The 26,255-nt window shown below is 51.9% G+C and overlaps 8 protein-coding genes across 8 annotated transcripts; 1 reads left to right on the top strand and 7 right to left on the bottom strand.

Moving 5' to 3' along the window:
• Positions 1–1,728: 1,728 nt before the first annotated feature.
• On the bottom strand, positions 1,729–3,267 carry CGGC5_v005751 (uncharacterized protein; the record flags this gene model as incomplete). Its single annotated transcript, XM_032024303.1, has 1 exon — positions 1,729–3,267. One exon carries the CDS (start codon positions 3,265–3,267, stop codon positions 1,729–1,731), a length of 1,539 nt encoding a protein of 512 aa, XP_031879119.1.
• A 96-nt stretch (positions 3,268–3,363) lies between these two features.
• On the bottom strand, positions 3,364–3,905 carry CGGC5_v005750 (uncharacterized protein; the record flags this gene model as incomplete). The annotated part of the gene is made up of 2 exons (XM_032024302.1): positions 3,364–3,597; positions 3,654–3,905. 2 exons carry the CDS (start codon positions 3,903–3,905, stop codon positions 3,364–3,366), a joined length of 486 nt encoding a protein of 161 aa, XP_031879135.1.
• A 1,604-nt stretch (positions 3,906–5,509) lies between these two features.
• On the bottom strand, positions 5,510–7,072 carry Ank1-2 (Ankyrin-1; the record flags this gene model as incomplete). The annotated part of the gene is made up of 1 exon (XM_032024300.1): positions 5,510–7,072. One exon carries the CDS (start codon positions 7,070–7,072, stop codon positions 5,510–5,512), a length of 1,563 nt encoding a protein of 520 aa, XP_031879047.1.
• Positions 7,073–7,676: 604 nt separating this feature from the next.
• Positions 7,677–9,134, bottom strand: FPV162 (putative ankyrin repeat protein FPV162; the record flags this gene model as incomplete). The annotated part of the gene is made up of 1 exon (XM_032024299.2): positions 7,677–9,134. One exon carries the CDS (start codon positions 9,132–9,134, stop codon positions 7,677–7,679), a length of 1,458 nt encoding a protein of 485 aa, XP_031879095.2.
• A 1,334-nt stretch (positions 9,135–10,468) lies between these two features.
• On the bottom strand, positions 10,469–11,364 carry proC (Pyrroline-5-carboxylate reductase; the record flags this gene model as incomplete). Its single annotated transcript, XM_032024298.1, has 2 exons — positions 10,469–10,761; positions 10,812–11,364. 2 exons carry the CDS (start codon positions 11,362–11,364, stop codon positions 10,469–10,471), a joined length of 846 nt encoding a protein of 281 aa, XP_031879093.1.
• Positions 11,365–11,802: 438 nt separating this feature from the next.
• CGGC5_v005746 (putative MFS-type transporter) lies at positions 11,803–13,731 on the bottom strand (the record flags this gene model as incomplete). The annotated part of the gene is made up of 5 exons (XM_066151506.1): positions 11,803–12,042; positions 12,107–12,868; positions 12,937–13,188; positions 13,261–13,511; positions 13,650–13,731. 5 exons carry the CDS (start codon positions 13,729–13,731, stop codon positions 11,803–11,805), a joined length of 1,587 nt encoding a protein of 528 aa, XP_066009093.1.
• Positions 13,732–16,263: 2,532 nt separating this feature from the next.
• CGGC5_v005745 (uncharacterized protein) lies at positions 16,264–17,919 on the bottom strand (the record flags this gene model as incomplete). The annotated part of the gene is made up of 4 exons (XM_032024297.1): positions 16,264–17,008; positions 17,059–17,183; positions 17,261–17,544; positions 17,613–17,919. 4 exons carry the CDS (start codon positions 17,917–17,919, stop codon positions 16,264–16,266), a joined length of 1,461 nt encoding a protein of 486 aa, XP_031879062.1.
• Positions 17,920–18,616: 697 nt separating this feature from the next.
• ERG5-1 (Cytochrome P450 61) lies at positions 18,617–20,386 on the top strand (the record flags this gene model as incomplete). Its single annotated transcript, XM_032024296.1, has 4 exons — positions 18,617–18,782; positions 18,835–18,985; positions 19,037–20,285; positions 20,351–20,386. The coding sequence occupies 4 exons, from the start codon at positions 18,617–18,619 to the stop codon at positions 20,384–20,386; spliced, it is 1,602 nt and encodes a 533-aa protein (XP_031879107.1).
• Between the last annotated feature and the right edge of the window lie 5,869 nt (positions 20,387–26,255).

The following is a 26,255-nucleotide window of genomic DNA, read 5'->3' as shown; positions in this document are numbered from 1 at the left end:
TAGACTCCCAATACTGCCGAACTTATATGCAGGATTTTCCCCGAATATGCACGCGCTGTATCTCTCCCCTGTTGCCAATCGTACTATACCCACGTCCACCGACTCAGGAAAAACAAGAATAAGTAGGATGAAGCAAGCAAGAATAGGGGGTGTGAGAAGACCTTCAAAGCAGAAGCAAAATTTTCTGCCTCTCTATGCGAGCCAATCTCTTCCGTCACACGTTTCTCGCGCACGCCCTCCCTCTCTCGCGATACATACCCAGCTCAGCCTCCACTTGTCCCAGACCGGAGTCCAGCCGTAACAAACCATCGCACGCACATCATCGCATCTTTCTCAACGTCTCCAGCCTGATCTTTTCTCTTAGACAGACACCACGGCAGGTCCCGGGATGGTGTCCTCGCTGCACCCGCCGCCCCAAATGTCGACCTGGATGCCGGGGTCCGCTGCGCTGTACGCGCCTGCCAGCCGGCGTCGCGCTCCCTCCGCCAAAAACTCGCACATATTTGCTGCAAACAACGTCAAAACGTAGGTCAGCCTCAGTCACACCTCGCAAGGAAACAGAGTACACCCACACACACCGTCTGAACCAGCCAACCACACACAAACAAACACCAAAACAAAACAAAAAGGTATCCAATGTAGCAAGCTCATATAGCACGTCACATAAAACTGCGCTCCGCCGGGCTGCGACGACGCGTGCAGCGCAATGGCCTCGGCCCGGAGCTGATAGCCCCCGGACCTGAGCGCCGGTGGGATCGACACGTCGAACCTCCCGCAGTTCTGGTTGAGCACGTCGGTGCCCTACGACGCATCCGCGGCCGCGTTGTTATACCCGTACTCGCCGATCTTGAAGAAATCCGTCGATCCTCTGCCACCTTGCGGAGGTATAACATCACGGGGCCGTAGTGGTTTCCCCTGATGGCGGGTTTCGCGCAGCTGCGCTCGCCGACCTCTCGACCGAGACCTTGCTGCCGGCTATATCGGGTTCGCTAACTTAGCGAGCGGGAAACATGCGTTGCAGACGATGCATTGCACCCGCAACTGCAGCCTCCTCTTTTCTACGTGCATGTCTCATTAGGTCACGAAAAGGGGAGTACGTAGTGGGAACGATTTCCATCAAGAATGGAACCGGACGGGAAGGTCTCGGTGTTGTGGGGACGCCTCGCCTGGGACCTCGCCGGAGACGCCCGCAGCTCCGCCGACATTGCGCCGCAGATCGTTTGACGCGACGTCCGTGACGGGGCTGATGCTCGGCTGGACGTACGGTTGTTCAGTGACAATTGTGGATCCCATCGCGACTCGGCCTACCGGAAGTCTGGCGCAGCTGCTATCCTGGTCTTTGCTGCCTGCCCATAGCTACTGGAAGATCGCATGGCCGAGAGCTGTTTACACGGTGCTTAGAAGTGCGAGTGTTGCGGTGAGGGTCTTCATTTTGACGATATGAGGATTGGCAGGGTTCATTATTTCGAAGAGTTATGCTTGCCGGACAGTGTCCCATGGCCATCCGGGCAGTGTCTAGTGTGTAATCCGCCTGCCGAGACCACTTGCTTTTCCTATACTGAAGCGAGTACGCTTCTCTCTTTCGTCACTACTATCCTCGTCCATCCCGTCGTCCTCCATCGCCGTCCCCCATCGTCGTCCCCCATCGTCGTCCTTCATCATCATCGTCATCGTCGTTATCGTCATCGTCGTCCTCCATCGCCGTTATCATTATCCCGAACATGGCTCCTACGGCTCCTCCGGCTCCTGAGGCTTGACTGGACGCGGTCTACCTCCGTTGTCACACATGGTCATACGAGCGATGAACCGCGCAGAATCTCCGTTGGGGTCGCTACTATTGCCACTTTCGTTCGAACGCGCCAATCCTTTTCGTTTGACAGTCCATCGAAGGGCATCACGGAGGACCGACTCGACCTGGTCGTAGAGAGAGTTGAAGAACTTCTTCGGGAGCCAGCGATGGATGGTAACGGCGCTCCAGTCGCTGTGGGCTCCCGAGTAAAGAAACTTGTGGCCTGATTCGCGCTCTAAAATTTCGAGCATGATGTGGCAAACCGCGCAACATCTCTTGTTGACTGCCATGGGGATGGGCATCTTTCGGAAATGGTCAGTGATCTCTCGGCGAGGCAAAAGCAGAGACTTGTCGACAGTCTCATGGTCAACGTTGTGATTGACCAACTCGTCACGAACCCGTGCAAGCACATGGGCACAAATTCCAATACCTTCTGCATGATAGGTCAAGTCTTCTGAATGGGCCGTGTTGTGGCCGTCAAAGAACTCAGCCAGTGCGAGCTGCTCCTCGTTCGAGAGCGGCTTTCCATTATTGCCCTTGAAGGAGGCCAATAATTCAGCCGTGGACATCAAGTTCCTTTTCGTCCAGTCAGTTACAAGAGGCTGTATGGAGGTTTGCAGAACGAATCTCGCCACGTGGCGTGAAGCGTGCATGATGTGATTGAGGGAAGTTTGATGGCGGCACAACATGCCCACAGCATCTGACACAGCCACTTCCCAGCCTGACTGGGTCGCCGTGCTCCCCAGAAGCCTACAATCATCAGTGCCCTCAGCATCAATGCCTGAGACCCCAGGCTGATGGGTTGCGTAGAGCCATGTGTAGTGCGACTGCAGAATCTCGCTGAACTCCTCGCGAATACCCGCCAGGCAGGAGTAGGCACGGACGGCGGCGTCAACGACGTATTGAAGAGACTCGATATGGTATCGCTCCATGGTTTGCTGCGTGGAATCCTTGGTGCCTTTACTCGTTCTCCGGGCGTAGTTGGTTGCTTCTGTTTTGGCGTTTTGCAGTTCTGTGGTAGAATCTTTGACCGCTCTCATGACCCCAGATAAGAGCTTTTGAAACTCCGAACGACCCTTTTCGTCATAGAAAACATACTCTGGGTCTCCTTTCGCGTTCAGAGAGCTACGCTCCCAGGCTCTCTCGCCCTCTTCTGCAGTGCCGCGACCATACCGAACCTGCATCTCCTTGTAGATCTGCTTCAGCAGGGTGGATTGAGCTTGGGTCTGACCTTTCCGAAAGCAGTGTTCAAGTTCATCTTGAGGGTTCGTGGCACCTCCTTTCTGGAACGGCATCGATTCAATCAAGTCCAGTTCAGTGAGTGGGTCTGAAGTTGACCGAAGGGACTGTTGCAACCACTTGCCCATGGAGGTCGCTTTGAATTGCGAGGCCAACTGATCGACGGACGTCATGCAGATAGTGCCAAAGTTGTGCTTCTCAAATACGTCGATGACACGACCATGGAGCTTCTCGGTCATTCGCACGTAAACGAGATCATGCAGCAGGTTCAGCCAGTGAAACCGCTCATCGGACTTACCAGCTCCGTGAAACTTCTTCAACAGAGAGAGAAGATCCTAACAGTATTGAAAAGTGCTGTTATTGCTGCGTTGCTCCCAATCCTCTTTTGCCAGCAACCGGTATGCAAACTTGATGACGGATAAGGAATCGGTGCTATCCGGGGCCAGAGATCCGTTGATCTGTGGTAGAGTGAGCTGAGGCTCCAGTCCAGTGTATTGCTGCTTCGTCTTGTCGTCATCACGGCGTGGGTTCTGTGAGGCGAAGATGTAGTGCGAGCCTGTACTCGCATCCTTCAGACTTGTGTCAGCTCACTGTGACATGTGTATTTAACACACGAAAGACTTACAGCAGAGCCATCGGGGAAAAGAGCCAAGGGTTCGGGGCTCAAGGCGGCGACGCAGTCAAGGTAGTCGTGTTGCTTTCGAACAAAGCGTCTCTCGGCATTTGACAATGTGAAATCGTCGCGTATAGCAGCTCTCTCGGGGCGCTTGAGATGCTTGCTTTGGATGTCGGAAAGCATGGCTATCATCTTCTCGAGTCTTTCGACCTCTTCGGAAGAAGGAATCTGCTGGGGGTGGGCGTACTCGGGGTGCGCCATGTTGTCGGAGGGTGACTGACGACGACGACGACGACGACGACGAAGACAGAGATCCGGACGACAGAGATCCGAAATGATGGTAGAGATCAAGGACGACGACGGAAGCCCGAGAGGATAGCGTCAGAAAATACTTAGACGGATCGATAGGCGAGGCTGGCAAGGTTGACCCTCTAGACGAAAGCTGCTCGGAAATCACAGTCGCGGGACTGTTGAGACTGAATGAAGGTGACTACCTTGGCCAATGCAGTTAGAGCGAAAAAGTTGGGTCAAACCGAGCGAAATGTAGGTCCAGTAGGTGAATCTTGCAATGCGCACTCAATTCGATCGTCATGAGTGTGATCGCAGAGAAATATTGACGAAGAGGAAGAAGTATTACCTGGAAGGACAGGCGAAGGGAAGCGGTACCTACCTTCCTACCGAAAGAAAATAACTTTGCTTCCAGGTGGGGCAGGGACAAGACGCGTGGGAAGGTACCTAGGACCGCAACTTCCAATTCTGCCTGCCTGTCTGCTTCCTTCCTTTGATGTGGCTACCACGGCAAGTCCAGGTGGAGACCATGGGAAGTGTGAGTGAAGATTCCCTGCAGATGAAGGGCGGCATTACCCTCCACGTCTACAAATTCCCGCTGGAAAATCTCACTTTCCGGAGTTTGCCGTTGAGATTCCCAAGACACACATGAGAAGATCAGGAGGTTTGCTCTTCTGCCCATTCTAACGCTTTCTATTCCTACGGAGACAGTGGAAAGGTTTGTTCACAAATGAGTCACAACAATGAAGACATACTGCTTGCTGTGTTCTCCCCCATACCTTCTACCGCAGTGTGTCCAATCTGTTCTCCACCTTGAGCGGCCACAAAAGAGAACATGTACCTTTGAGGGGGCGTAGACAGGCATCCAGAACAATAGAGAGAAATACTTAGGCACACAAACAACCTTTCCAACAGTTGATCTATCTCATCGTACATGTAAAACCACTTCATCACGTGTTTCTTACTTAGGCGTCTGATTGAGAGCACAGTGTTTTAGGAATATAGGAAGTGACTTGGATTGCCTCTGGGGCGTACATGTTGCATGTTTCTAAATATAATGTTTTATGAAATGTCTGAAGATGATGCATTTAATAAAATGTAGCAAGCACTTCCAAGATCTTTGCTCTTAGTGATCTCCCCACTCTCGACTTGCCAGTTTCCAATATCGGTATCGGGGACGCTGGCATTATGTGGTGGGCTACTGCAACGATCAAAGTTGCGGTACGCTACTCTCTCCCGCTCGGCGCAAATCTTCAACGGATGGAGACCGTCCTTTTGATAAAATCCCTGTTGTAGCATGCCCCTCAACCTCCGATACCCAAAACTTGATGTCTTTGTCTTCGTAATTACTGCTCCTGCGGAGCTGGTCCCGCAGCACAGGCGCAAATGCGGGAAGAAGACATGCCCCCAAAGCAACCAGATGATCGACTTCCTCATCAAAGTGCTCCGCCTCAGTGTGTACCCTGCCGCGTTGGTGCGTTTATGATGGCGCCAAGCTGTAACAACCTCCCTCGACATAGGTACGTGCAGCATTCGAAGTTATCTTTGGAAGAATGGCGGGAAAAACATCCAAGATATTACAACGTGCCATCAATTGACCTCTGCACCCAATAATCCCTCCACTCATCTTTCGACAACTCATCGGTGAATTCTTTGACCGCAAAGAGCTGATATTCCTCCGGCACCTCGCAGCAGTGATAAAAAGTGGTGAGCGCCACCATCTGCTCCTTTTCACGAAGCTCCTCCATGGTCGGCAACTTCCTCCCGTCAAATTGTATCGCGTGGCGTTTGGAGAGTTTCACCGCCTTCGAAACCAGGCGGTTGACGTACTGCGCGTCGTTGTATCGTTCGTTGTTGATAATTTTGTCGCGCAGATCCTTGCACTCGGGGAGCAAGTACGCTCCCGCCTTCAACAAGGCGACCATGTGGTCCGTCTTGTCCGTCAAGTGGTGGCCGTCGTCCCAGAAGGCCAGGGCGTAATGAAGCGGCGTGTACCCTACATAATTCGTTGCGTTAACGTCAGCGCCGTGCTGTACCATGAAGCCGACTAATTCTTCAGGGTCATCGTATCCCTCAAAACCGTCCATGGCGAAGTAGTGCAGCGGGGAGTTGCCAAGCCAGTCTTTGACGTCTGTGTCTGCGTCGCAGTGCTCCAGCAGGTGCCTGGCGAGGTTCACATCTCGTGAGCCGCACGCCTGGTGAAGCGCGTGAATTCCCAGCGTTCTGTGCGTGATCAAGGAAGACCCGGCGTTGATGAGCATCCTAGCCGCCTTTCGACACTGTTGTCTCGTGATCTGGTATTCTGGTAGATAGAGGTGGTCGGCGGCCTTGTAGCTGGGGATAAGGGCGAAAAAGAGGGGGTTGACTCCTTTGGCCAACAGCTGTGATATCTTATCCCTCCACAAGCCAGTGTACCGCAGATGGCGCCAAAAAATTGAAATAATGCAATAAATGGGACCGTATAGTCCGGGTTGATAGGCATCCACCTCGCATTCCGCGTCGGCGCCTCGATCCAACAAGACCCTCATGGCGTCCAGGTCACAATGATACGAGGCCCAGTGAAGGGCCGTCATGCCGTGATGGAGAGGCTCCCATCGAGAATCCTTCGACTGGGTCACCTCGGTCTGATTGACGTCCGCGCCGTTATCGAGAGCCCACATCATGCCATCCAAGCTGCCATACTTCGCGGAAGACACCAGAGCTGAGCCGTAACCGTGCTTGACGTTCATGTCGTAGATGGTGGGCGTCATGCGATGGTAGAGCGTCTTGCAAGAGGCAGCCAAACTGACGAGGTCATGCCACACGGCAGAATCAAGACTCCCGTCCAAAACAACCTTGTTTATCCGGTGACCTTCTGCATTTTTGTCGGCGAGCGTGGATTTCAATCCATAATTCTCAGCAATGCAATTAACAATATCGAGTATAAGTTCTTGTGGTAGATCGACGCAACCGGCGTGCGGATTAGTAATCTCCTTGGGCCCAGTTGATGGACTCAGCGATGATAAGCTGAGTTGACGGGAGCTCTGCTCATCAGAAAGGAGAGTCGTGTCGTCGTTGTCGGACCCGTGACGGGTAGGCGCAGCGTCAGCTGCGAATGTGCGTTGCGCGAGATCCATGTTCAAAATAGCAAGCTGGCTCATGTTGTGGTTCCTCGGTTCTGGAATGAGATGGAAATAGAGGGGTAGGAAATTCTAAGCTGAAGCGGGTACAAATGGCAATATCGGAATTTCCTTACTGTGGTGTGGAAAAGCAAACAACCTACGGAAGGTGAAAAGTAATGATTTGGCTGAGTGACAGGGAATTTTGATCACAGACTTCGGCTAGACCGTGTCCGCGGCCAGGTACTTATGAGTTTGGTCTCAGCTTCGGAAATACATACACGAGATACCTTTACGGTTGAACAAGTCATCAAAGAAAACCTTCAAGGTTAGTCACTGTATATGACAATCTCGAATTATTCAAGGGACACGACATAACGAGATTTTGTTTTTGAGAAAATGCGTAAGCTCAAGAGAGATACAACGAAATCGCATAGGTTGATCAGCGTGGATTCAGTCTCAGAGAAGTGCCGTGAATCATTGCACACTCAACATGACACCTAATCACTCTACTTTCGCTATAGCGATCACGTTTACTGTGTGCTTTATATCGTCGTTATTTATCGTCGTCATTTATCGTCGTCGTCGTCGTCGCCGTCGTCGCTTCCGTTCTTTGCTCTCCATACCGTTGTCACCCTCATTGAAGTCACGAAGGACACAGTAAACCACCTCGACGGCTGTCAACGTGACGGGCCTTGTCCCAATAAGACTCCCCGTCATCTAAGCTCCAGCTGCTGATAATTTGGGTTGGCTCCGACCGGCCAAATTTCCTACACCACAGTTTGCACAGTTGGATATTGACCGCTTTTGCTTCCTCCTCGCTGAGCTCTACGTCATCTTCATCCACATCCGAATCGTCCTCGTCAAAATCCGAGTCCGTCTCGTCGGCTTCTGAGTCTTTCTCATCTATCCTCGATAAGTAGATGTTTTGGCCTTTGGTTTCTGAGTCCAAGACTATTTGTTTCCTTTCCTCGGACAAGGGCCTACGGCTCGTCGACAGATAAAAATCTAGCAAACGCTCCGAAATAACGTAAGCACCTGCGTCGAGAAACGCAAAGCATGCCTCAGTCGCAGCATTAGAGAATCTTGACCATTCAGAACGCAGAAAAGAGTGCAGCGGGGTGTATCCGGCTGCGTTCTCAGCGTTGATGTCCGCTCCATGACGGAGGAGTAAACTGATCAATTGCCTCACGTCGTTTCGGTAGAGGTCGTTTTGGTAAGGGTCATATGATGATTTGACGGCAAGCGCCATGTAATGCATCGGTGTGTTCCCGAGTGGGTCTTTGACGTTTGGGTCCGCTCCAACCTCTTCCAACAGGAACCTGGTCATCTCGAAATCGTAGCCGCAGCATGCTTGGTGAAGTGCGTGAAGTCCCAACCCGGTGTGTGTGATCAACGATGCCCCAGCCCGTATCAGTAGTCTCGCTGCGTCAGTCCCAGCATCCGCGCGGGCCTGAGATCCTTCCTCGTTTCTATCATAATAGTTGCAGCTGTACCTGGACGACTCCAGAAGGGTTAGATAGAGAGCGTTGGCACCTTCGTCGAGGAGTGTCTCCGCCCGCTCGCAGGAGTAGAAACAGTCCCAACGCGTGTGCGATTTGTACACCGATTTCATCGCGTTGGATGCGGGGCAATTCAGCCGGGTATCAGGAAAAGGCAACTTCACGGGCACCACGTCATTAGGGCTGGCGCCGCGTTGCAACAAAATATCCATGGCGTCCAGGTGCCGGTGGTACGAGGCCCAATGCAGGGACGCGAGCCGCAGAGCAATTGGTGTTCGGGTGGTCTTTTTCTCGTCCAAAATCCACAATTCGGTGCAATCCGGAGAGTCGATTTGTGCCCCAAACTCCAAGGCTTTCAATATGCCGGCCACGTTGCCCCTTTTCGCGGAGAGGAGTAGGGCGGAAGAGTGGAAGGCATAGTTATCCAGGCGGTAGATCATCGGCGTGATGCATTCGTGGATTCTTCTGCAGGTCGCAGCGAAATTGACCACGTCTCGCCAAATATCAAAGCGATGAAAGCGATCGTCATCGCCTCGTGTCTCTTTCTTCCGATAGCCATTCGCCCAATCTGCTCCACGGGAGCCCAGGCGCATGAAGATCATGATAATAAGCTCTATAGGGAAATCTGCCAGGGAAACCGCAAGGGCCCCAGATCCAGATGATAGTGGCGCCATCGGGGCTCGTATTCCGTTTGTTCGGCTGTGAAAGAGTGAAGAAGATAGCATGAAGCTAATGCAAGTGTGCTGGATAGGTAGTGCAAGGAGCCAAAGACAGAAATTTTTACCCCCTTAAGAAGAAGTCTTCGATCTCTACATCGGAGATATCCCATCGAGTGCTGCATGACGCCAGTACAAGAGTATGCGGGGTAATACGAATCAGATGTTGTTGCAATTAATCGACACTTTGTTTCAGCGAATTACAAAACTCGGTTTTGCCAGAATTGGAGAAATTCTGGGTACTCAATGTACTGGCGTCATGCAGCACTCGATGGGATATCTTGATTCAGGGCGATCTGGATGAGTCACCGTCAAAAGCATCAAGGTGTGATGCTTGAGAGGTTCTCGGTACGATTGACGGGAAAACCTTGGCCACTAGGTGAAGTGGGGCAAAGCTTAGGTTCTCCAAACATACCGTTGCGGTGCAAATTGGACGAGATCGCCTGATCCTCCTGTGTACTAGGTAACTTTGATGAGGAGGACGACGATTATAGACGACAACGACAGACGACAACGACAGACGACAACGACAGACGACGACGACAATAGTGGCAATAATAGAAGCAACGAGAATAGTAACTATAGCGGCAACGACGACAGAGACAACACAGGTCAAGTAGTCTCTTTAGCATAGGAAAAATAGAGGGTCTGAATTGGACGGCTGTCGTCCCATCAGGTGTGACTGGACTACACTACATTGTGCGTCCGCAGCTACCCCAGTTGCTCAAGTTCCAACCACAAAATTACCTTGCCCCCCCAGGACCCTAATACCACAAAAAACCTATCGATCTCTGTTGATTGGTGCTATCCCCGCATGCCCCGTGCTGTATTCGTAATCCACTTGTACCTGGTGAGTTACCCAGCCGACCCAGTCCGACGGGCCGGCGCAGGATCGGCGTCAGGGGCAAGGGGGAAGGGAGTTGCGGCACAACCACTCACCAACTTTCATTGAACAAACATCCATGATTTAATTCAGAGCTAGCTGTCAGTTATCAGGTGATGCACTCATACGCAGTGCAATTGCTCTGAGAAGAAATTGGGGAGGTGAACGACATTCTTTGGTTCTCTCGGTTGATTGCCAAATTACTGTCCGACACGAGCAAACAAAATGCTCGTTGACGTTCCTGAAGAGACGTGGTGCACTGAAAGTCGCCCTGTGGCAAGAAACTTTTGTTTGATTTGGATGGACACAAGACTTTTATGCCTTATGTGAAGCTATTTTACTGCTTGCCCAACTCGTCGGCGCGATCCGTCGCGGCCTTGACGGCGCCCTCCACGATCTCCTTCAAGCCGGCCTTCTCAAAGCTCACAAGAGCGGCATGCGTCGTGCCGTTAGGGCTGGTTACGTTTTTGCGCAACTGCGCAGGCTCATCAGAAGACTCGACGAGCATCTTGCCGGCACCAAAGCAGGTCTGCTTCGCCAGGCGGGTGGCCTGCTCCTCGGAGAGACCGAGCTTCGTGGCGCCGGTGATAAGGTGCTCGACGAAGGCGAAGAAGTAAGCGGGGCCAGAACCTGATGAACATTAGCAATGCCCCGATTCACTTCATTGGGACCCAACTCACCAGACAGCCCAGTGACAACATCCAGAAGCTCCTCCTTGTCAACCCACTCCGTCGCCTTGCTCACACTGCCCAGCAACGCCGTGGTCAACGCCTTCTCATCCTCCGTCACATCCTGGCTGGCATAGATACCCGAGGCGCCCTCTCCAACAAGCGCGGGCGTGTTGGGCATGACGCGGACAATGTGAGGCGCGCTGCCGCCGCTCTGCTTGAACCACTCGGCGATGCTCTCGACCTTGTTGCCGGCCGTAATGGAGATGACGAGGGGCAGCTTGGCCGCGCCCTTCCAGCCGGCGCCGAGCTCCTCGCACACCGTCTTGCACACCTGCGGCTTGACGGCCAGGATGACGATGTCGGCGTCCTTGGAGGCCTCGAGGTTGGACGTGGTCGTGCGCACGCCCTGCGCGGCCATCTTCTCGCGGTTGACCTCCCACGGCTCGGACACGAAGATGTTCTGCTTGGGGATGTCCTTGGCGAGGAGGCCGCCGATGATGGCGGCGGCCATGTTGCCGCCGCCGATGAAGGTGACCTTGGCTTGCTGGAGGCTGGGAGTCATGTTTGGGGTCGGGTTTGGTGGGATGTGGAGGGTGGTGGGTTGATGTGAGGTGAGGTTGGAACGTGGGGTTAAATCAATTCAGATCGAGAGAGTTGGAGACCCGATAACGGTCCCGCAGATCGGGATGCCCCTCCGACGATGAGTCAGCTTGTCAAAAAAGCCACTTCCGGTAATTCGCGGATGCGGATTGGTCAATGGGGAAATGGGGCTGGAGACTTTGAAAACTGCCCCCTCCACTTTTCTGAGTTGAACATCTCCCGAAGACTCTGCAACTGCAACTCTGTGCACGACGTAGAGTATGCATAGATGAGTATACAATGCAGTTCTGAGGTTTAACTCGTGGAATGTACATGCGATGCGATCTCAGAGTTGGCTAAAAATACGGCAGCACAGGTTACATCGAGGGGGGTTTCTTTTTACTTTTTCACATCATTCACATCACGCTCTCTCAACCACACTAGCAGTTGCAATCCTCGTGCGCTTTCCGTAAAGCCACAGAGGAACTGTGAGAAGAGCAAAGATACCCATCAGCATGCCAAAGACTCCAAATGGCTCTGCGGCGCCCCTATCTTCGACCCAGTGCGACACGAAAAACGTCCATGCGAAAGCGATGATGGCGCGCATGATAGTGACAATAACGAAACAGTCTCCTGAGAGGCGGCCGTAGGAGTCGATCAACTGTTTTCAAATGTTTAGTATGGTTGTGGCAGGGCGACAAAGTGAGTTTGAGGTTTTGACTTACGTAGTTGAAGCCGATCGAAGGGACTTGCATGAGACCAAATGCAACCATGGCGTATCCGAAGCATAACCCAACCCAGCCGTTCTTAGAAGGATACTGGGCCACGAACCCGAAAGTGAAGAAGCCGCCCGTTGCAATGACTAGAGCGGGGAACATGGTCGGCAATCTGCTTTCGGGCTCCGCCAGTCCACCCTGCGTCTTGACGGTCTTCTTCAATCGAGAGTCGGACAGGAGATACGTGTACAATGCACCGAAGAGCGTGCCAAGAATACCACCAACGTTGATGAGACCGACATTCGCGCCCCACAGGTACGGGGGCTGGGCCATGATCTGAGGTCCGATGGTCGAGATGGTAACGATGCCGCCAACCAGTCCTGCGTAGTGGAACATGACCACCCACGTGCCGGGGAGCGCGAGAGTCCTCCATGGCGCGATGAAGTTCCGAAGAACTCCGCCGCGGTAGTGAGTAAAGCCGAGGGATCTGGCGAATGTGTACGGTTTGTATTGCGTGACTTGGCTTCGGGCGTCCTCGACGTGGCTGTCCATGCCCTTCTCGTCGATGACGGGCATCATGCCGGGGTTGGTCGGGGAGACAACGCGGTCGTATAGCGTTTCGGGGATGAAGAAGAAGACTCCGATGATGCATGCTGCAGAGATGGCGGCGCCGACCCAGAAGATGTAGGTCCACCCAAGTTGGAAACCAATGTACCCTCCTGCAATGCCGCCGAGGAGAGGACCACCTGCGAGGAATACAGTGTAGATCGCCTTTGCGACAATATATTGTTAGTCTGTATCAAAGAGACACTTCGTGTTCTTTAGTGTTTCAAACATACCATTGCTCGACCGCGCTCATCAACGAAGAAGACCTCCCCAATCAAAGCCGGGGCGACGGTCTCAGAGGCACCGCCACCAATAGCCTGGAAGACTCTCGCAGCGAGAACAGAGTCATATGAAGTCGCAACAGCACACCAGATAGTGCACACAGTCATGATGACGGTTGAGACCAACAGGACTGGTCTTCTCCCGATGATGTTGGACAACGGGACCCACCAGATGTTCGACGCGCCGAGAAACAAGGTGCTAATCTACAATGAGGAGCCCATGTTAGTTGATCGTACTTTTTGCCTTCGCGCCTTCGAGATCCTGGAACCACATACGGCGATGAAGTAAGTCAAGTCGCTGAACGGTCGGTGGTCCGTGGGGAACTCCTTGAACCAGAGTTGAAGCGCAGGAGCGATGCTGGCACTGGTGAAGTTTCCGGCGAACGAGTAGAGGCCGACGGTCAAGAGAAGACCGAACTTGCGCCATTTTGGCCAGTTGAGAGGGTCGGCCGGGTCTTCTGATGGTTGGGGGAATCGGATGAGCGAGGCTGATGATCTTCGGGACCCGCCTGAGGATTCACTTTCGTCTTGAAATTGTGCAAGTTAGTTGGTTGTAGGGCCAAAAGACTTTGACTTAAGAAAGGGAGTGATTGTTAGATGCCGACTTTCGATGAAAGCTCATGACCAGCCAGTTTCACGATGTCGACAACGCAAAAATGACTTACACATCAACTTTGCCGTCCCAGGCGGCGTCGCCTCCAACACCTCATACTTGCTCAACGAAAAGGCATACTTCCAGCCCGACATGGCGTCGCTGTTTGTCGGATTCGATGTCAGTGTTGTTTGTAGTTCAGTGTTTGATGATTTTTCGAGATGACAAGTTCAAACTGTTGACCCGTCATGGCCTGATCTCGAAACTCTGGCTCCTGAGTCGTCCCTTTTTAATCAGATACCCTCGTCCTTCTGCAAGAACAAGTCGCTAGTCTGGAGCGAGAAACTGTCGTACTCGCACTACCCCGGGTTCCCCAGGAGATCCACATTAGTCGCATCCATGCAACCTTAATCCAGTGGCTGCCGGAGTGGGGGACGAAGGGCTTCCGGTGGTGGGGGATCCTGGCCCCGGCACATCGCGACGGGAATTCTGAGCGTCTGAGGGTGATTTAGAGCTTGTAAGTTATCAATTTGATATTCTGGTAATCTTCACTGAGATTCAGTGAGCAAATTCGTTAACAACTTGGGGGTTTCTCAGCGCCGTTTGCCCGTGAAAAACAACGCCGCCCACCGGCTCGAGTCCATCCTCGTCATACGAAACATCCTGGCGGGTACAAGCACATGGTCCCAGACTACACCGGAGACATGGACCCTTGATACAGTGGAGAGGCCAAGAGAACTATTGATATTCGCGCATCTGCCAGCAGCGCCCATGGCCAATGGCAAGCCTGTCAGTCCAGATGATGTCGGGCTAATTATCTAGGGCCGGCCCCGCTTGCTCACCGGCCAAAGGTGGGGTTCCGATATATTCCTGGCCTCCTTCCACATTTCTGCCAAACACAACCGAACATCGTGTAGATCAGCATGGTTTCACGGTAGCAGTCGTTTCAGAGGCGGAGGGTTGGGACGCAGCATACCCGCGCAGCGTGGGACAGGCATGGCAAGGACCGGTTGCCGCGCGGGATGTCCAAGTCATTCCAGGTCGCCCGCAGCGTTCATGGTTCAGTGGACGATCGCTATCAGTGATTGGAGTCGCATCTCAGAATCGTGAATATGCGGATGTGGAATGTATGCTGTGATCAGTGATCAAAATGCAAACATCAAAGCATCATCACGCGGGGATTCAGCTCGGCATCAGAGTTCAAGATTACTGAGCTACCCCGGATTTGCCGGACCGACGGGATGAAATGAGAGATGCGGGGAGAGTTTGCAGCTGGGAGCGAGGCTAACGCTTAAGCAGACTCGGAGTACCCGCCAGCGCAGCTGATAAGCAAGATCACGAAAACCTCAACAGCATGCCAAGATCACGAATCACGACATGTCAACGCCGACCGCAGCCGTGCGTTATCACGCATCTTGGTCCCATCGCGCTACATGTCACAGCCTCAACGTCCCAGTATCGCTGCTCCCCAAGCCTGCAAGTTGAATCTTAGATTCGTCGCCAATCTCCCGTCGAAGATCTTGCCATGGCAGAGACCATCACGTCTTCCCCCACCGTTCCGAGGTCTGGTTGTAAAGGGGCTGGGGCTCGACTGTGCGGGCCTGTTTAGGCACTCAGGCATCCAGGAGGATTAGCGTCTGAGGGCCTGTCCTGCTGTCACGAATGAACTAGGTGGCGGCCCCACGGGGACTTGGCCACCTTCTGTTCGAAGAAGTGGCGGGGCCGGGGGAAGTAGATATCCATACATATGACAGGGGCGGGCTGTCGGATTAGAACTGCCGAAGACATGGTGACGATGTCACCTGCCGGATGCAGGGAAAGAAATGCTGTTTGGCTTTAGAGGAGCCAAGAATCTGAGAAGTGAATAAGTATCAACGGGGTCCTCTGTTCTTAGTTGCATTGCCGTGACCTGCCAGGCGCGTGCTATCATGTGGAGCCTTGGCGCAAGATAGCCTCAAGATGTACACATTGTTGTGGGCTCTTACAAGACTTCGGACTGGGCTAGCAACCCGACCCATTTCGGCTACAATTTTTGGTTGCACGGGGAATATCACAAAGCCGAGAGGCTCGGGGCGTTTCTTCCTGAACTGGAAACGAGTGTGAGTACGCAAGGCGCATCAACAAATGCCATTCGCTTTGTCTTTCTCTTGCGTTTGGTTTCGATCACAACCTTATGGCCTCTTGCTCTCAATCTTCCTTATTGAGCCTGTAAGTACTGGACGCGAGTTGATGTGCATAATCCTGCCGACTTATGAGCCTGTGACTAGTAATGATTGGCGCCTACGATGCTGACCCACCATGAAGGATATGCCTCAGTTTCATTTGTGAAAAGGCCAAGAAAGGTGCCCGATCAAACATCAAAGCAACGCATAATGCTGTTGGGATCTCTCACCAGACTTTCTCGGTGTAATTTATAGAGAAAGTTACACAGTTGCCGGCTGAAGTAACGGCGTTATCGTGGGTATCATAAATGGTCACGTCAATCACTTTGTGCACGCCTCCCCAAAAGTCACACTCTTGCACAATTACCCACAAACCCTTCAGAATGCCACTCGGAAGAGCAAGAACGACGCCGAAGAGACTTCTACACCTCATGTTGAAGTTCACGAGTCAATTATCTTCCACCAGAAAAAAGCTTGCATCACTCTGCAAGCACAAGCTACAAACAGTGAGCCCCTGACAACCTCTCAGCGGAATCCCACCGCTATTGTACTACTCGGCGAAACAGAGACCACGAGTGTCTGTGGCGACGAGAACCCACTTTCCGGGCTAAGAATAGCGTCCCAGTGAGGTCGAAAGACATCCTCGCCCTGCGGCGTCTCCAGCCAAAGCACGCTCTTGACGTGAAGGAACGCGTCATCCCAGCTGCCCAGCTCCAGAGAGGCGGCCACAACCCATGCCCTTTCCACAAACGAGTCATAAAGGGGCGTGCCGGCCGCCGAGACCATTCCTATCGCTTGAAACCAGACGTCCAGAGAGTTATATACCCGCGGTAATGAGTCAAGCCGTGTGAGCTGCTCTGTGAACCGCGTGACGATGGCGTTTAATATTACTGCGTGTGAGTAGTAGGTTGGTCCGTGGACATTAAACATGTAAAGTATGGTGGCGTAGCGTATGCATTCGGTGAGTGGCGATGATGCAGGGTCGCTTGGATCTGGCGCCGAAAGTAGGAGGCGGTGTATTACGAAACATGTGAGATCGTGAAGTCGAGTGGTTGGGAAGGGAACCCGCCTAGCACGCTGGAAGACATTCCGTAGCCGGATGAAGATATTCAGTACTGTGCAGTCAACTTCCTGATCGGCAAAGTTGAAGAGGTCGTTGTCGTGAACAGTTGGTGCTTGTTGCCACTCAGGGATCGGTGGTATGCCATGTCCAACGCCGTCGTCATCCTGTGTTTCGAACTGGGGATGACCTTTCACAATCATCGATACCCTTTCACAGACATAAGCACCATGACGCTGGAAGAATTGAAGTTGACTTACCAGCTCACCATTCGTGCGGTAAGTGGGCTGGTCTGCCTCACGGAGTTGATACCGCCCCGCATGTTGACTAGTCGGGCTACACCGTCAACATGCATTTCACTCACTTGAATATTTCCCTTGCCGAACTGCATGACATCAGTAAACAATGCGCCTTACGAACGAGATTTCGCGATGAGAACAAGCCCGGGCAGAAGGAGCTCACTTCAATTGCTGCCAACGTGATGACAGAATTCATTGTTCCGTCTTGCACGGCTAAAGATGTGTCCTCAACCTTGCGACGGAGCAATGCGACCGAGTCAGCCATGAGAATTTCGGATGCTTGGAACCCTTTTTGGGCCAACATCTCTTCGTCGAGACATGCTGTTTGTAATGAGACGTGAAATAGTGCAGGATCGCCCAGCGCCAGCGGCCACCAAGAGACGAGGAACGGATTTGAGGTTGCGTTCAGGTCGAGCGGGTAGTACTGAAACGCGATCTTGTGGAGAACTGAATTGGTAAGCCGGCCATCCAGTCCCTGACCAACAACCACTGCCATGAGTTGAGCCCCTACGTACAGCTATGAATCAATCGTTGAACATGTTCTCTAGGGAGTCGCGTCTGCGGATATGAGTCGAAGGGATCAAGCGACCCGATCCTGTAGCTGGTCAAAGCGCCGGATCCATGGTGATGCCTCGCGGCTCCGGTAGCATCCGGCCCCGGAGCAGCCGGAGGCGGCGGCGGCGGCGGTGCGGTCAGGGGTTCGTTGGCGTAGACGCACAGGATCTTGCGCTTGACGCAGCGCGAGCAGCGCGGTGTGCGGAGATCGCAGCTGTGTTTTGATTTGGCGCACGTATCACAGGATCGGCGGAGAGTTTGGCGCATCGTTGGGAGGGGGGAAAGGCACGAGAGATTGAACAGACGGATGTTAAGGCATTCTCGAATGTCAGAGTGAGCAAAGGAGGAAGAGTGCTGGTGGAGATGGGCTGAGGAGCGAGCCAGAATACGTACGGGTCCCCATCGAGCCCTTTTCCGAATGGGGACTAGACTCCGCTGGGAGCGTCGGGTCTCTGGAACGTCTGCACGACTTTCGGAGACTAAGCCTGATGCGGTAATCTGGGCTGTTCAGGTACGATCTGGCGGGATTTGGAGGATTGAGAATCCGCAGGTCCAAGCGTCATTAAGGGACTGCTAGATGATGATTGGAGTAGGGGATTAAGACGGGGATAATTGTGATGTTGACGCATTCCGATTGGCTCTCAAAGAGGCTCTGGATATTGAATCAGTAATGATTTTGTATTGTCAAGAAAGAAATGATCGTATCATCAAGCCCAAAATGGCAAGGGACAGAAATGAAATTGAGCCGTATGATGCGCCCAATGCTTCCCGGTCTTTATCAATCCTGACCAGGCAAGGACCACTGCTCAATGGCTTGATCATACGAATCGCCAGACGCCAGCTTCCGCAAGCCAAATTAGCCGGGGGGCTATCTGATGTTTGTATAAGATAGAAACGATTGCCATAGTCTTTCTGTCTTCAACGAAACAAGCTCTTCAACTCGAAAATTGCGCACGTACTCGCTATGGCTGCTGAAGTTTTGAGAAGCTCGGCGTCTCAGCCAGAGCTGAATCAAACATGGCACTCGAGTACTTCGCAGTTCCAGACTTCCCTACCTGACTTTCTTGCTGGATGGTCAACCTGGCAATATGTTGTGACTATTCTTCTCGGTGCAGTTGTCTACGACCAAGGTATGTAATTTGTTTACCCCGGTGCCGTAAGACATTAGTTAACGTCTTCCAGTCATGTATCTCAAGCGAAAAGGCTCCATCGCCGGACCAACCTTCAAGATCCCGATTATGGGCCCCTTCCTCCAGGCCATCCATCCCAAGTTTGACGAATATCTCGCCCAATGGGCCAGCGGACCTCTGAGCTGTGTCTCTGTTTTCCACAAGTATGATTTGAACTTCATCCTTCATCCACATGCTAAGACGTTTTCCTACAGATTCGTCGTTCTTGCATCCGATCGCGACATTGCCCACAAGGTCTTCAAGTCCCCTAAGTACGTCGAGCCATGCCTAGTGCCTGTTGCCAAAGATATCATCGGTCACAAAGCCTGGGTTTTTCTTCAAGGCAAAGACCACGCAGAGTATCGAAGAGGACTGGCTCCGCTGTTCACCAACAAGGCCATGTCAACCTATCTCCCGATTCAAGAAAAGGTACTTGCCGACTACTTTGACAAGTTTGTCGCAGACAGCGCGGCGAATGGTGGCCGCCCGATGGAGTTTATGACTCTTTTCCGCGAGATCAATTGCGCACTCTCATGTCGTACCTTCTTCGGCGACTACATCTCCCAAGACGCTGTCAAGAAGATTGCCGACGACTTCTACCTCGCAACTGCCGCACTCGAACTGGTCAACATCCCTCTCTCAATGTATATCCCCTTTTCCAAGGTCTGGCGTGGGAAACGCGTCGCGGATGCCGTCCACGTCGAATTCGCCAAGTGCGCGGCCGCTTGCAAAGCCAACATGGCGACGGGAGCAGAGCCCAAGTGCGTCGTCGACCATTGGGTGCTGCACATGATGGAGTCTGAGCGATACCGCGAGAGGCTCGCTGTTGGTGAGACCAGCGTTGAGAAGCCGCCGAACGTCATTCGCGAGTTCACCAATAAAGAGATTGGCGAGACGCTCTTCACTTTCCTCTTTGCGTCCCAGGATGCATCGAGCAGTGCCACGACGTGGCTGTTCCAGGTTCTCGCCCAACGTCCCGACGTACTCAATCGTCTGCGGGAGGAGAACCTGGCTGCACGGAATGGCGACAGGACCAAGCCTTTCGACCTTCCTATGTTGGAGTCGCTGACATATACCAATGCGGTCATTAAGGAACTTCTCCGTCACAGGCCACCAGTCATCTTCGTTCCTTACCTTGCGACCCAGGACTTCCCCGTCACGCCGAACTACACTGTCCCAAAGGGTGCCATGATCATCCCGTCATGCTACCCAGCCCTGCATGATCCAGAGGTTTACCCCAGACCGGACCACTTTGACCCCGACCGATGGATCACTGGAGACGCAGAGTCCAAAACCAAGAACTGGCTTGTTTTTGGCTCCGGAGCTCACGATTGCCTTGCGCGAAGATATGTCCCGCTCTCCATGGCAGGCATGATTGGCAAGGCTGCACTGGAACTGGACTGGGAGCATCATGCTACAGAGAGATCGGAGGAGATTAGGGTGTTCGCGACACTGTTCCCAATGGTAAGCACCAACCAGAATGCACCATGATACTTGCCTGACTATTCCACTTACTAACAAACGAGCAGGACGGGTGTCCTTTGGTCTTCCGAAGACGGCCATGAAAGAAGTGCTTGCGATGCTGGGCTTGCTATCAGAATAATAATAATCAAATTCGCTGCTCAGAAGGCAGAGGTGCAAATGAAAAAGGTTGCATGATGCAGTCATTCCGGGATATATAGATAGATAATATTGTCAATTCTCAAGTTTCGTTGAATCAAAACGTTTCATACTGGATCAATCTCGCCGTTCTCTGCACCTTAGTTTGGCACCTACAACCATCCATAGCCCACAACCATAACTCACAATCTCCAACGAGCCTACAGACTGCTGGGATTGTAAAAATTACCACAACAACTCTGAGCGCCTTTGGCACCATGCCAAAAGATGAAACTGGCCCAATCTTCTGCAAGTCGATCTTCTTCTACGCTTGGCAGTGGTGGCTCTTTCCAGTATCAAAATGAATACTTCTTGCCGATCCTGTATGTGTAGGTGACGGTCCCAGCCGAAGCCCATCCCGCAGCTAGCATATTGTTTGACTGCCCACCTGCGTGTCCGCCTGTGAGCCGCGAGCATATAAGTCAAAGTTTCCAATAGATATTCCGTGGTTACTCACATTCTGACGTTTGAAGGAGTTTATACGCCTGAGCACGGCCCTCGCTCTCTGCGTTTGACGATCCGTTCTTCCTCAGCATGACCTGATAGTCAAAGTATGCACCCAGGTTTGGCGGCGGAGTCCTCTTGTCCACGTCTCTATTGCCCTACCTATCCAGAGTCAACTCAAATCCATCAGGACCTTTGTCGGCCTCTTCGCAGAAGTTCTGAGCGACGACTTGAAAGACATTCCAGGGCAGGACAGAAACAGATGTTGCATTGCAGTCATACTGCCGGACCCCTATCCTTTTGACTGGGGGGATGTCTACAGGGCTGGCACTTGCAACAAAGACAAGAGAAGAAATGAAAGAGATGATTGAGAGTGACTTCATTGTGAGGATAGGGTCTTAAGCTCCATGGCGTGCTAAAGTGTGGTGGCTCTCGATTAATTCTTATTTTCAGAATGGTGTCGATTTATGCTTCTGAAAACAGTTTATAGCCTCCAAAACAAGCAGACGCGGATGGGCGTCTACATGAGCAAAGTTCTATTTACTGATGGCCGCATGGGGAGCTGATGTCCACTGCACCCCAATCTGCAACTTCAGCTGGCCCAACATAGCCTGAGATATCTCCTAGTTATTGACGGATCTGCATGTGACTTGGGGCGGTCCCACTCTTTCATCCGAATAAGAGGCAGGTGCCAAGTTCCATTTGGTTGAGATCTAGTTAGTGCGTGGCAGATCAGATCTGCTTGGCGTCCCCGTTGGTCCCGTTGGACGGTGCAAGAACACGCGCCATTGCAACTACGCCTGCGCTGGCCCTTCGACCCCAACGACGCCCCCGGCCCCATTGTTACGTGATTGAAGAAACGACAATCTTGCTCCAACCGCAGACCACATGTATTCTCGAAGATTTCTATTTTATCTTCTAATGTTGGTGATTGCCGGTCAGCTCGTTTCTCAGCACAGGCGGGGTTATTCCCTGATCGCTCCGGTTGAGCAAACCACAGACGGATAAACTGGGAATAGACAGTCAAAAGCCTCGGTCTTAGCTGTTCTTTGTACTGAAATCAAAAGAGCCCTAATCGCGCGGTGCTCGTAGACTGCGTGGTCGCGCAAATGTTGGGCTTTGATAAAAACTATCGTAAGATAGCTTATCCATGCGAAAGCATGAGTACGATAAGGACTATTTTCATCGTTCAACGTTAATTGATGTCATAATTGTAGACTGGCCTCCAGGATGCGAAAGATGGGTGAGCAGCGGCTCAGTTACCTCCTGCGTCTGGCAGCGGTACCTCTGATCTCACCACTCAAAGCCCATGACCAATCAGCAATGGAAACAGGCTTTAAAGACCTTGCAGGTGATGTTCGAGTTCAGATTGGGCGGCTGCATGTGAGGGCCTGCATTAGCAGATGTTGTTCCACTGCTAGCGTGGGTAGCCTGATGCTGACTGGCTCAAATGCAGCCCATCAGCCAATGTCGATCCTGAGGTACATTTTTCCCCAAGCAACGATCATAAGAGGCTATATTCACCTTCAAAAGTTGGATCTTGAGATGGAATATTTGTGCTAAGCTCATACTTCTCTGCCTCAAACACGCGTTGTTTCCATCAGCTGATAACTTCACAGCAGCGGGTACCACAGAGATCAACATGGATTCACGACTCCTACCAACCGCTTCACACACATCGGAACATCATGGTGACGGACGGGAGGACCGGTCGCTTCCATACTACATGCTTGGGCTTCCAGGATTTGCGTCTTCACTTGGAATTCCAATGGTCTTTAACAACGTAGTTGGACCACCCGGCTTTTCTTCCTCAGTCCCGATACCCAACAACATGAAGCGTTCTCTAACATCAAGACTGAGTCAAGGCATGGAAGCACCCTTCAACCTGACGCATGTGGAGACCGATTCCATTTCCACAGTCTCTCAAACACAATGGGAGTCTAGGAAAGAGGTCACCCGCGCACTCTACTTGACCCAAAAACTGCCACTAAAGCAAATCAAGGTCATTATGGCTCGCACTTACTCTTTCTGTGCCACGTAAGTTGCTGACAGCTACCTTGGTGAAGGAATCACTAACAGAGAGGTCGTTTAAGTGAACGAATGTACCAGAGACAGTTCGTGAAGTGGCGCTGGAAGAAATACAACACGAAAATATCCCAGGATCAGCAAGCTGTGGAAAGACCCCCAGGATTTCAAACATGTCGCAGGCCGCCCCGACGAGACGTCAAACTATGTCCTACGACTGAATGTCTGTGCTCACAGTGCTTGGAACGGAGATCATGCTTGTCCTTCCTATCACTGAACCACGCCAGCACAGAAAACCAAGTACAATATGATTTGTTTGTCAGTTTACGCGATCTCATTTTGGGAACTGCAAGTCGCGACCCTAGCTGGTCCGAACGAAGGAAGCTTTCGTCACACGAAACAGCCGGCGACCGCTTATGTAATCTTTTCAGAATGGCGGATAGCCTCTACATGTCCGGGGACTCTGCACGGGCAGGGGCAACATTCCGACAATGTTTCCGCATGCTTGAAGAGGTCATTCGAGACGAGCCCATAAATTTCTATCAGGCCTTATTCTTCAACATTCCCTTTCGCCTTCCAACAGAGGAACTTCTCAAAGTCTACCTGTACCATCTTCACCAACTATTCAACCTCAAAAGATATGGGGAACCTATCGCTCGTATGGCCGCAGCGACCCATCTTTTAGCTACAGAAGCTGCATGCCACCTCCTACCGAGCATATATCGAATGCACGATATTACTGCTGATTACTACCGAAAGATTCGTGGCGAGACAGGCATGGAAAGCCTCGAAGCAAGAATGGACGCCCTCATATTGAGCGAAGGGGAAGACAAGTCACAGGAATGCAATCATATCATCGAATGTTTTCGTGAGCTATTGAACGATACTATCAGCCAGTTTGGAACATGTTCGGTAGAAGCGATCTTTGTGGAACACTGGCAAATTGATGCGGCCACTAGCCTCGATGCGCCATCTGACGACATCGTCAGGCTCTGCGAGGATCATATATCTCGACTCATTGCAAGTAATGACGATCGTCGGCTATGTGACTGGAGTCTACTTTCGTTGGATCGCTATGAAAGCGTCCAATACAACCTTTACAAGGTCTTTGTCGAGTCAGGAGACATGCAACGTGGTATATTGCATCTGAAAGACTCCATTTTGGCAGCAGAATACGCAGTGTCAAGGGCAGTTGACCATGATTGGAAAACCAGCACCGCTTGCCAGCTGCTACAGAGTCAACTGGAGCTTGTTGACTGCTTGTCTGTTATGGGGCAAGTCGATGAAGCTGATGGGATTAAAGCGATGATCGCCGCGTCTGAGTATTTGGAAGAGGTTGTACAAAATGACCTGGGGGAGAACTTCGCTGAACTTTTAGCTTGCTAGCGACTTGTGCTAGGTCATCAGGCTATCGTATCATTACTCTTCATTGAATTCATCCAAACCATCTTAAGATCGCAGGGAGCAATTGCAAGTCACAGTGTCTGGCTGTCCTTCGTTTGATGCCTGTTGAGCCAGAAGACACGTCAGAGTTGAAGGAGAATGTCAATTTCTTGGGTCATAGTCCATCCAAGCATCCGATCTGAAGGCATTAGATCCGCGGTCCATTCTCGATGCAACCACATAACTCAAGACTTCTTCCCATGGAAGCACAGACGACGAGAGGAGTACAAAAGCAAACTCAGATAGTCAAGTGGCTTACTCGACGAATAGTAAAAAGCCGACAGCAACGGATTGCTGCACTAAACCTGGAAATAGACGTGTTGAAGATTGCAAGGGGAAGATTTTGCGGCTAATCAATCACATTCTTAGAGCATCTTCGGTGCTATGGAGATTACTCTCATCAATTGAATGGGACACCACACCAATAGAGCCCCGCAGATGTAGTCAACTGCTAATGGCGGCCGCTGCATGCGACCCAGTTGCCTTAAACGCATGATATTCCAGCGAACTCTGGCTGCAAACCGAGAAACTTTCAGTACTTTCTCCTGGATGACGTGGAACAGTTGGTCAAGAGTCTATAGGAAAGTGGGTGCTCAGGGAGCAACTGCGTTGTGGTGTGTGCAGTCTGAATCGTTGGACCGCTTCACTTCGGGCGCCTAGTCCTTGCTGCCTAGACGCCTTAATCTGAATTTGCCAATAAAAGTGTTGATTGACGCCAAGAAGGAAGAGAGGTCTCACTGGTTCAAATAAAAGGACCTGGAGCACATTTCCTGCAGCTGACATGTTAGGCAGGTAGGTTGGATGTCAGGGCGAAGCATCCCCGGCTTGCGCCCGCACTGAACATATTGCACCTCAAATTCCTTATGCGGCCGAACGCCTACTTCTGCTGGCGTGACTAGGGGCAGACAGATGCCGCCAACAGCCTCACTCAGCTGCGCCCCACGAAAAACATTGACGGGACTTTTATACGTAAGCAAGGTCACAGTCGGGTCGGAATGCGGATAACTGTCAGCCGGCTGCACAATCTTGCAGGTAAAAGTCCCCTGCGATGCTGGGGTAAAGATCGAAAGATGCGGTGTAAACTACTGGGCTCGTCGCCTTGCCTTCTTTTGAAGGCGCCAGCATATATGGCTTGAGCGTGTCTGTCTGAGTTCTTGTGAGTCTCGTCTTGCTTGTCTGTTTCCCTCAGTGCTACGGCCCTCAAAAATCTCTTCTTTTCAATCGCAGGCATTTTTGTCCTTATCCCTCGTATACTTCCCATCAAAAATCATGGGGTCTATGGGAGACTCTGTTGATGACCTTGTAGACTTCGACGATCCTCCTCCCTATATGCTTTCATTAGTATTGCAAGACAATTGGACACAATATAACGCCCCCAGGATCGAAAGTTTAATGGAACATCCGGCCATTGATGGTAGCAATTTATCGGCGGAAATTGGTGTTGCGAGTCACGCACAGATCCCTTCAGTCGCCATTCACGACGCCGAAAGCCCTATTGCCCTTCCTCTGGCATCGGCCAACTCTCCCCTCCAAGCTGAAGAGGATTGCAGCCTCGTCGTTTCCCCGAAGACCTCTGAGTCATCTCAGTCCGTAGGAGCGGTAGTCTTCCCACACCAGCACCTGACTCTACCGTCGACGAATATTTCAGCCAGTAGTCCGTTTTCTGTATCATCCGAGGGCAGCGAAGACCACTCATCATCACATCAAGTAACAGAAGAAGAATGGAGAGCCCGGAAAGATGAGCTTCATAGGCTGTACATGACCGAAAATCTTCCTCTGAGGGAGATCATGGAAATATTTGGGCAACGGCAGTTTTTTCCAACGCAAGTTCACGAATTTTTCAGTGCGCGTTGGCCACTAGCT

Source organism: Colletotrichum fructicola, assembly GCF_000319635.2.
Source record: "Colletotrichum fructicola Nara gc5 chromosome Unknown KSG_Nara_v1_contig03, whole genome shotgun sequence".
Lineage (NCBI taxonomy): Eukaryota > Fungi > Ascomycota > Sordariomycetes > Glomerellales > Glomerellaceae > Colletotrichum > Colletotrichum fructicola.
This window is presented reverse-complemented; position numbering and strand designations above follow the sequence as displayed.